At 33.0% G+C, this 10,108-nt stretch overlaps 2 protein-coding genes across 2 annotated transcripts; one reads left to right on the top strand and one right to left on the bottom strand.

Annotated features, from left to right (window-relative positions):
• The first annotated feature begins 281 nt into the window (after positions 1–281).
• Positions 282–3,962, top strand: LOC11445478 (cysteine-rich receptor-like protein kinase 25). The gene is made up of 7 exons (XM_003619490.4): positions 282–1,885; positions 2,054–2,191; positions 2,288–2,409; positions 2,479–2,689; positions 2,798–3,035; positions 3,125–3,275; positions 3,405–3,962. The coding sequence occupies exons 1-7, from the start codon at positions 334–336 to the stop codon at positions 3,735–3,737; spliced, it is 2,745 nt and encodes a 914-aa protein (XP_003619538.1). The 5' UTR covers positions 282–333; the 3' UTR covers positions 3,738–3,962.
• A 765-nt stretch (positions 3,963–4,727) lies between these two features.
• Positions 4,728–8,520, bottom strand: LOC11440278 (cysteine-rich receptor-like protein kinase 25). Its single transcript, XM_003619492.4, has 7 exons — positions 6,942–8,520; positions 6,741–6,863; positions 6,503–6,624; positions 6,040–6,250; positions 5,688–5,925; positions 5,431–5,584; positions 4,728–5,184 (listed from the first exon to the last, which is right to left on the bottom strand). The coding sequence occupies exons 1-7, from the start codon at positions 8,488–8,490 to the stop codon at positions 4,852–4,854; spliced, it is 2,730 nt and encodes a 909-aa protein (XP_003619540.2). The 5' UTR covers positions 8,491–8,520; the 3' UTR covers positions 4,728–4,851.
• Between the last annotated feature and the right edge of the window lie 1,588 nt (positions 8,521–10,108).

The raw sequence follows: 10,108 nt of genomic DNA, 5'->3' as shown, positions 1-10,108 counted from the left end.
AAATTGAGAAAACAACAAATGTTGATTAGACTTTTTTAACTATTCAATATGAATCTTGCAATTTGAAACGTAAATCTTGGATCAAACAACCACCACAAATGTACTGTCTTAATTAATGTGTGGATTGTCAAAGATTTGTCCAATATATATCAATTTTCTCCATAAACTTATCAATTAACTATTCTTTATTGACCAAAAAAAAAAGAAACTATTCTTTATTGACTAACCATACACCTCATCATTGACTTGCTTACACCAATCCACTCTCCCTATAAACACACTCAAAAGCACATCAATGGTAGTAATGAGTACTCTCAAAAACTCAATACATCCATGGCTAATTTGGCTAATTTCCATAAAATTCATTACCTCTTCACCCTTATTATTTTCCTCACTTTTTTCACATCTACTAATTCATGGGATGACCCTTTTTTCCTATACCAATATTGCTCAAGCAACCGAACATCAGCCTATACTTCATTCCAATTTGATCTCACCACCCTCCTCTCTTCCTTATCATCCAAAGCCACAAAAAACACAAACACACAATTCTACAACACAACATTCATTGGAAACAATCCTTCAGACACAATCTATGGCATGTTCTTATGTAGGGATGATGTTCCCTCTCAACTTTGTCAACAATGTATACTAAATGCAACACAAAGACTTTCCTTGCAATGTTCTTTGTCTAAAGAAGGTATTGTTTGGTACAATGAATGTATGGTTTGGTATTCGACAACCTTTATTTTCTCCACGGTTGCAAGGACAACACCTACTTTTAACTTGTTGAATACTGACAAAGTCGCAAACCCGAAAAGTTTCATGAGTTTATTGTTTTCTACAATGAACAAAACTGCAGATGAAGCAGCTTTTGGTGACAAAAAATTTGCATCAAATGCAATAACTATATCGAAATTTCAAACCCTTTATTGTTTAGTTCAATGCACACCAAATTTGTCACCACATGAATGTAGAAGTTGTCTAAGTGGATTGATAGAGGAACTTCCAGTGTGTTGTGAAGGAAGAGTTGGAGGAAGAGTTCTAAATCCAAGTTGTAATATTAGGTATGAATTCTACCCTTTTTATATCTCTTCTAATGGTTCATCAAATCCTTCATCACAACAAATTATACTTCCCCAAACAAAAAATTTAGATGCTGATTCAACTATTTCAGAACACCCTTTTTACCTTTCACACAATTGTTCTAGTAACAAAACCTTCACTTTTAGTAACACTTTCAAGAAACACCTTACAACCCTTTTTTCCTACATGTCTTCTAATGCCACTAAAAGTCTATTTCATAAAGCTGAAGTTGAAAATACAACTTTTGGACTCTTCATGTGCCGTGGCGATGTTCCCTTTTCGTTATGTGAGCAGTGTGTGAAAAATGCAACACAAAGAATAAGCAAAGAGTGTAACATTTTTCAAGAGGGTATAATTTGGTATACTCAATGCATGATTCGGTATTCGAATTGGAATTTCTTCTCTATAGTGGACAAAACTCATGTCTATTATGAGATGAATATTACTAGTGATTCTAGTCCCAACAAGGAGAGAAACTTGTTCAATTTTGTTATATCAACTACCTTATCAAATGTGGCAATTGTGGCAGGAGATAGTGATGAAAGATTTGGAACAAAATCACTGAAAGTGAATGATTTGCAAACACTTTATACACTTGGTCAATGTACACAAGATTTGTCAAGTGATGATTGCAAAGGTTGTTTGGGAGATGTTATTGGAAATAGAATTCCTTGGCCTTATTTGGGAAGTGTTGGTGGAAGAGTTTTATATCCTAGTTGTAATTTGAGGTTTGAATTGTTCCAATTTTATAGGGACAATGAGACAGTTCCTAAACCAATAATTAAACGTTATTCATCAGGTGAAGTCTTTATATTCCATTAATCTATATTTATAGTACTCTATAATTCAAAATACATCCCTATTAGTATTCAAAATGATATGTTTTACTAGTATTAAAGCATTTTGGAACATATATATGAACTATAGCTACTCCATTTGAATGAGATGTTTTGATTGTTCTATGCAGGAAAAAGAAGAAAATTGCCGCAAACAATTACCGTGATTGTTGTGGTCACATTTATTCCAGTGATACTCTTGTTTGTTGGATGCTATTTGCTAAAGAGAAGAGCAAGAAAGAGTTTTAGAACTATTCTCAGAGAAAACTGTAAGTATTGGAAACAGGAAAAAAATATATCAAACCCTTACTTTCAAATATTAAAGTTTGAAAACTTGGTTTAACAATTTAATCTTTTTGATCCAGTTGGTCATGAAAGTGCAATTTTAGAGCCATTGCAATTTGAATTAGCTGTAATTGAAGAAGCAACCAACAACTTTTCAAGTGAAAATTTCATTGGCAAAGGTGGATTTGGAGAAGTTTACAAGGTTGGTAAACATGGTAACATTTATATTTTAGCTCTAAATTTTCCCATAAATAATGAACTATATTTTTAGGGCATTCTTTCGGATGGACGACAAATAGCTGTAAAAAGACTCTCAAGAACCTCTACGCAAGGTGCAAAAGAGTTCAAGAATGAGGTTTTGTTGATCGCCAAGCTTCAACATCGAAATCTAGTCACGTTCATTGGTTTTTGCCTCGAAGAACAAGAGAAAATACTTATTTATGAATATGTGCCAAACAAGGGACTTGATCAGTTTTTATTTGGTTTGCAACTTAAGCACATTAATTTCCTTATTATTTATCATATATTTATTATCCCTTGATTACAGAACATGCTACATTCTAACATTTCTCACTTGAATATTTTTGTAGATTTTCAACGAGCAAAGTTCTTAAGTTGGTCTCAACGTTACAGTATTATAAGGGGAATTGCTCAAGGAATTCTCTATTTGCATGAACATTCTCGACTCAAAGTTATTCATCGTGACCTCAAACCTAGTAATATTTTATTAGATGAGAACATGATTCCAAAAATATCAGATTTTGGTCTTGCTAGAATTGTAGAACTAAACCAGGACAAAGGAAGTACAAATAGGATCGTGGGAACATTGTAAGTTTTAAATTATCATCAATTTCCGCTGGATTCCTTTCTTAAAATCTAAGCTCGTGTTGATTTGTTTCAAAATTGTATTGTTTTAGAGGTTATATGTCTCCAGAATATGCGATGCTCGGGCAATTTTCTGAGAAATCTGATGTTTATAGTTTTGGAGTCATGGTTTTAGAAATTATTACCGGAAAGAAGAATATTAGGTCTTATGAATCACATGTTGGTGATGGCCTCCTGAGTTATGTAAGTATATATATGTATCTATATCTATAGCTATATCTATCTATAGCAACTTCTTTCCCTTCATTAATATAATGTACATAAGTAATATATATTCAATGTTTTTTAGATTGATTTATACAATTGTAACAGGTTTGGAAACAATGGAGGGATGAAATACCATTAAGCATATTAGACCCAAATATTAAAGGAAGATATTCTGAAATTGAAGTAATTAAATGCATTCAGATTGGTTTATTATGCGTTCAGCAGTTCCCAGATGCAAGACCTACCATTGTTTCAATTGTTTCATATCTTACCAATGACTTCATTGAATTGCCAACCCCACAAGAATCTGCAATTGTGTTCCATCGTCAAATGGATGCAAAAGAGATTCCACAAGATTCAAGTTCAAGTCGGTCGATAAATACTTCCACACCTTTGACGATCAACGACTTTTCTATAACCGAAGTTCTTCCTCGATAGTAATTAGAAGTTACGTTAGTTTCTAGGATCAAGCTACAATCTCCTGCTTTAAACTCTTGGAATATACTTAGGTCACCAACAGAACTATCTTAGATGTATGTTATTTCTTTTTTTTTAAAGGTTATTTCCTTTTGTTGTTGTAATCCAAGAATGTTTTAATTGTATAATAAAATGTATGAATACAAGAGAATAATCGAACAACCCAAAAGGTCAGATATTGCCAAACCAAAGCAGAAACAACATAACATGATCTAGATAAAGAAAAGAAAACACTTCACACTTCAAAACACAATATCACCATGAATTGATTCAGACTTCAAAAAGCTACAACCCAAAATAAAGATAGCACATAACTCTGCGAGTAGGAGATGTAATGAATTAGCGCATTCTTTGACAAGAAAATCCATCAACTCTTATGTTTCCATGCATCTAACAACCACCGAGTACAATGGATACTATTGAGCAGAATCACTAATCTACCAATGAGCCTAGCTCGACTAAAAGTATCAACCTCGCAAGCATAATGATAAATGTGTGGTTCAATCAAGTAAAAATGGTTCATTACATAAAAAAATGGGCGACATTGCTCAACCAAATCAGAATGAGCATGAGGTGACAATAGTCCAACAAACATATGTTACATGATTAGGCTTTACCGTGAAGAACAAACGTATGTGAAATCATTGTCTTCCATGCTGAGACATCCTTTTCCAGTATGTCACTGAAGATATACACATTTTCGTGGATATATTCAAAAGTGTTGTTCCGATTACAAAATCTCATTCTATGCTGTTTTTTCTTAGATATCAATCTCATATAGCACAAGCTGGGAGAACAGTAGCTATCGTATCTTATCGGGTTTAAACAAACAGACACTTAAAAACGGCATTTCATTGAAAGTTTCCAAATGAATCACTTGCATTTCTTCTATTCATCTTTCCAAGTGACTCCATCTCTAAAAACCATTTAATCATCAAAGGGTAAATGAGGTTATTGGGCACAATGCCCTTATAGAGCATTTGATTATACATCATCAAAGGGAAAATTACATTAATTCAAACAAAGTTTGTACATGATTCAAATTCAAATTAGAACTAATATAAAATTTAATAAACTATAGAGGAATAAAAGTACTTGCGGACATTTGATTGTTTGAGAATAGTGCAGAGCTATTGGCAGATTGAGTAGAACTTGATTCTTGTGCAAGAATGTTTGAATTCTTTCTACCATGCAAGAAAAACGCAGGTTCTTTCGGAGTTGGTAATTCAACTGCATAACTGCTAAGGTAAGAAGAAACTGTCGAGATTGAAGGTCTAGCATCCGGGTCATGTTGAACACATAATAGACCAATCTGAATGCACTTAATGACTTCATTTGTAGAATAATCTTCTTGAATATTTGGGTCCAAAATACTTAAAGGTGTTTGATCCATCCATTGTCTCCATACCTGAATTAATGTGTGAAATTAAATTTCTCAGTTATTATCCTGGTCGTATGTGATATATTTAAGAGCAATTTTATTTTTTTCCTTAACTCTTCGATTACTATGGAAAAAAAGACTCAAGTAATCTGAAATTCGATAAAGAATATATAAAATCTGTCTAATTATTGTTCCAAGTTCTGACTAGAGCGTATATATATTTATCATAATACGAAAAATGAAAGGGCACTATTGTTAGATCATTACACTCACATAATTCAAGAGGTCATAAGCAACATGGTGTGGAGTAAATGAACTTTTATTCTTCTTTCCAGCAATAATCTCTAAAAGCATAACTCCAAAACTATAAATGTCGGATTTTTCAGAAAATTGTCCGACCATTGCATATTCCGGAGACATATAACCACTACAAAATAAATTAAATGTATTTTAATTAAGAATAAGTGGGAAAAGATTTGTATAAAAAAAAGTAGAAAAAGATAACAGAGGGGTCAACATTCAAAACTTACAATGTTCCAACAATTCTATTTGTACTTCCCTCATCTTGACTTATTTCAACAATTCGAGCCAAACCAAAATCAGAAATTTTAGGAATCATATTTTCGTCTAATAGAATATTGCTAGGTTTGAGATCCCGATGTATAACTTTGAGCCGTGAATGATCATGCAAATAAAGAATCCCTCGGACAATTCCTCCTATGATGTTGAAGCGTTCAACCCAAGTTAACAACTTTTGTTGTTGAGAATCTACAAAATAGTTCACGAAATAAAATTAAGTCCATATACAGAAAAAAATTGTATATATAATGCATCAATCTAAATATTGACAAATGAAAGAGGTTAAAGTGAAAAGTGTCTAACCAAATAGAAAGTAATCAAGACTCTTGTTGGGCACAAATTCATAAATAAGTATTTTCTCTTGTTCTTCAAGGCAAAATCCAATAAATGCCACTAGATTTCTATGTTGAAGCTTGGCTATCAATAAAACTTCATTCTTGAACTCTTCTACACCTTGGTTTGAACTTTTTGAAAGCCTTTTTATAGCCACTTCTCTTCCATCAAGAAGGATACCCTAAAAACATACTAAAAAGTTATTTATGTGAAAAACAAGAATATGAAAAATAAGGACCCGTCATCTTCTGTCAAACAATGATATTTGGTTATGAATTTTCCTCTTCAATTGAGATAGAGTGAATATGATAACTAACTAGAGAAAATACATTTTCGAAAATACCAAAACAATGGTTTGAAATGCATTTTCAGAAAGTACACTTTTCAATCATCCATAATGTTTAAGCACTATGTTTCTTTTGAATTTTCTCACCTTATAAACCTCTCCGAACCCGCCTTTGCCAATATAATTGTCCGTAGAAAAGTTCTTGGTTGCTGCTTCAATAACCACCCAGTCGAATTGCAGTGGCTCTAATGTGGCACTTTCTTCACCAACTAAATACAATTTGTTTGATTTAGTTTTTAATTTAGGTTATTAAATTTCTTAAATCTTACAAGAAATTGGAAGATCAGAAGAACCTTTCTTCATACATAAATATTACAGCACTTACAATTTTCTCGAAGAATAGTCCTACGACTCTTTCTTCCCCTTTTCTTAAGCAAATAGCAGCCAATAGAAAAGAGCATCACCAAAACAATGGTAGGGACAACAATGAAGATAATTTTCTGTTTCTCTGCACAAAATAAGTAAAATTTATAAATCTCATAATTTCAATATATTGAATGGAATCCTACTTGAGAAAAGACTTCACCTGCATTTCCTGGTAATGGGGAAGGACTCCCAGGCGGCTGAGCTTTGTCCATGTAAAAAGGAAACAATTCAAACCTCAGATTACAGCTAGGATACATAATTCTTCCCCCAACACTGCCCAAATTTGGCCATGGAATTGCTGTAACGATCACAGTATTTAGACAAGAAGCGCAATCCTCACTAGACAAATCTCTCGTACATTGTCCAAGACTATACAAGGTTTGTTTATCATTCAGTTTTAATGAATTAGTCAGATACATTTCATCACTGTCCCCTGTGTCATTCGCAAGTTGATATAACTGATTTGATAATGTACTAGTGAACGAGTTTTGGTATGTGATGGAATCTTCGGTGATATTTATATCTCTATACATAGGACTTGTTTCGATGTTAGAGAAGAATTTCCGATCAGAATAGCGAAGCAAGCAGTGGCTGTACCAAATTATACCCTTTGGGCAAGAAAGACACTTTGAGTATATTTGTTCCGCAGCATTTTTTACACATTGACCACAGAGGCGATTAGGAAGGTCACCTCGACACAAGAAGAGGCCGTACACCTTTTCTTCCACTTTAGCAATATGGAATGTTGTGCCATTTGTGGCGTTGGAAGACAAATAAGAGAGAAGTAATTTGAAGTTTTTGTTAGTGATTGTACTGTGGTTTCTTGGGCAATTATCGGAAAGATAAACTGGATCTTGTGTAAAATTAGAATCTTGTTTTGAATCATTTGTTTGAGGAACAAGCTCATTTAGTGAAGGAGCATTAGTAGATCTATAAAAAGGATATAGCTCATACCTAATATTACAACTAGGATATAAATTTCTCCCACCCTGCTTTCCATCATACACATTTGAAAGTTTCCTAATAGCACAACCGAGGCAGGTTCTGCAATCATTGAACGACAAGTCTGGCGTGCACTGAGCTAGACAGTAAAGCGTTTGAGATTCAGAAATCTGTTTTTCTATCGTGGCAAACTTCGTGTCCTTGTCACCAGTAAGTGGACCCGCTGCTTTCTCTGCAGTTTTATTCATCGTCGAAAACAATATAGGCATGAAGCTTTTTGTGTTAGATACGTTGTATTGGTTGAAGATGTCAATACCAGGACTTATTGTAAGGGTGGAAAAGAAATAGTTATCTGAGTAACGAACAAGACAATCGTCGTAATAAATCACGGCTTGTTTTGATAAAGGGCAGTCTAAGGACAATTTTTGAGTAGCATTAACTACGCATTCATGACAGAGTTGAGAGTAGACGTCACCCCTGCACATGAACAATCCATAGACAGAATCAGTGGGATTTACACTAGTGACTGTGGTGTTGTAGAATTCAGTGTTGTCTATGGCTTTTGATGACAAGGTAGAGAGAAGGGTGTTAAGATTGATTTGGAAGGTGCTGTTGATTGTGGTATTGTCGTTGGGGGAACAACGTTTGATGACAAGGTAAACAGGAGGGTCTTGTGCCTTAATAGTGGCAAAATAGAAGAAACTAACAAACATAGAGAAAAAGAAAATTTTAGAGGAAGCCATGGAATTTGGTTGATTTGCAATCATAGAGGTGCAATGAAGATTTATAAAATGTGCAATGTACGTGGAAAGCCAATGTCTTCGGCTACATTGAATTATTGTACCACAGTCACTACATTGTTTTGGGGTTGATTTTAGAGGAAGCTAATTTTTTTTTGTTTGATAAAGAAATTTATAACTATATTTAGTATGAGAGACATTAATCGGTAAGTATTTTTTTTTTTTTTGTAGTGGTCGGATTTAAACTCAGGACCTTGCATATTATGCATTTATCTCTATCAATCGAGCTAAACTCATGAGGACATTAATAAGTAAGTATAGTTAATATACAAGTGTTGTCGACTTATTAGTAGGAAAAATATTAATAAAAATTAGAAAGAGAAAACAAAAACACTCTCGTAATAAAAATGTAAATATAGTAATACATATGTTATAGGGTTAAATATATTTTTATCAAATGACAAATTATTCAAAAGAATCTGAGTTTGATTTTCAAATAAAACAATTCTTGACCAGACTTTAATTACCTCCAGACGAACTTCGGATCACCATGGCCCCTTTACCTCGAGAATCAGATGGTTAACACAAAAAGAAAACGACAATTAACAAAATAGAAAAGTTGTATACGTGTGTGAGAGACATGTGATTTTTCTCACAAGAGTCTTTTATTTTGCAAAGTTATATCATTAAGGTACATTACATTTAAAATGTGTTATGAAAACGATTATATCAATGTATATTATGAAATATGAGATAATTTAAAACAACATGAAGTATAAATATTTTAAACTATCGATATTAATTGCCAATTATTCTAGTAATATGGACCTTGACATAATAGATATTGGGGGCTGCTAACTTACATCTACCCGAAAATACTAAAGTACAAGTTCGCAAGCTGCACCCACTTACTTTTTACAAATAAACCAAATTCCTTTGTTCAAGTCGCTTGAAATAAAAGGTTAGTTATGTAAATTTCACTTAAACATTCAATAAAAATCAATAATCGTGTATTAATTTCCCTTTTCCCTGTAACGTTGTTGCTCTCCATTTCAAATATTCGTTCACACAGTGGGTTAATGGGAACTCAAGCTAGTGATTTTTTTTTTTCGAAAGAAAGCTATTGAATTTTTTTTTGTCAGTAGTAGTGTATTAATTTAGTCCAAAAAAGATAATACTTTAGTGGTTTTGTCAAAAAAATAAAGGTAAAATAGGAATCCCGATAAAATAAAACAAGAAAATTTTGTCCATCTTTATAGGAAATAGTATATGTGAGACAAATTTTTAAAGAAGCAATGTTTGAAATGATGAAAATGGGTGTAAATCAGTGAGATAGGTGCAAACAATTTGATAAAATTTATAAAAATAAATGTAAAAAATCAAGCGTGTGTAGGTTGCTAATATATACCTTAATAATTTTAAGTAGGTACAGCTTACTAACTTTCACCTTAGTGTTTTGCGATGGATGTACAGCCTTATAGATATTTTATGAAACATTTTAATATAGTTTCGTTGTAATATAAGAAGAATTTTATTAAAAATGTGGGAGGATCATGGCCACTAAAGGCCCCCTTATGTCTCCGCCCCTGGTTTTAGACGAGGGTGGCTCACAAAAGAGAAAGAAATAGAAGTATACAGACAAAAA

This window comes from Medicago truncatula, chromosome 6, assembly GCF_003473485.1.
Source record: "Medicago truncatula cultivar Jemalong A17 chromosome 6, MtrunA17r5.0-ANR, whole genome shotgun sequence".
Classification (NCBI taxonomy): domain Eukaryota; kingdom Viridiplantae; phylum Streptophyta; class Magnoliopsida; order Fabales; family Fabaceae; genus Medicago; species Medicago truncatula.
This window is presented reverse-complemented; position numbering and strand designations above follow the sequence as displayed.

What these genes read in the sequence shown, in the direction of transcription:
- LOC11445478 (XM_003619490.4), top strand. Translation starts at nt 334, where the DNA reads ATGGCTAATTTGGCTAATTTCCATAAAATTCATTACCTCTTCACCCTT. An exon ending in AACTATTCTCAGAGAAAACT is followed by an intron (nt 2,192 to 2,287) that starts GTAAGTATTGGA and finishes TTTTTGATCCAG; the next exon opens with TTGGTCATGAAAGTGCAATT. An exon ending in ACTTGATCAGTTTTTATTTG is followed by an intron (nt 2,690 to 2,797) that starts GTTTGCAACTTA and finishes ATATTTTTGTAG; the next exon opens with ATTTTCAACGAGCAAAGTTC.
- LOC11440278 (XM_003619492.4), bottom strand. Translation starts at nt 8,490, where the DNA reads ATGATTGCAAATCAACCAAATTCCATGGCTTCCTCTAAAATTTTCTTT. An exon ending in GACTATTCTTCGAGAAAATT is followed by an intron (nt 6,625 to 6,740) that starts GTAAGTGCTGTA and finishes AATTGTATTTAG; the next exon opens with TTGGTGAAGAAAGTGCCACA. An exon ending in AATAGAATTGTTGGAACATT is followed by an intron (nt 5,585 to 5,687) that starts GTAAGTTTTGAA and finishes TTTATTTTGTAG; the next exon opens with TGGTTATATGTCTCCGGAAT.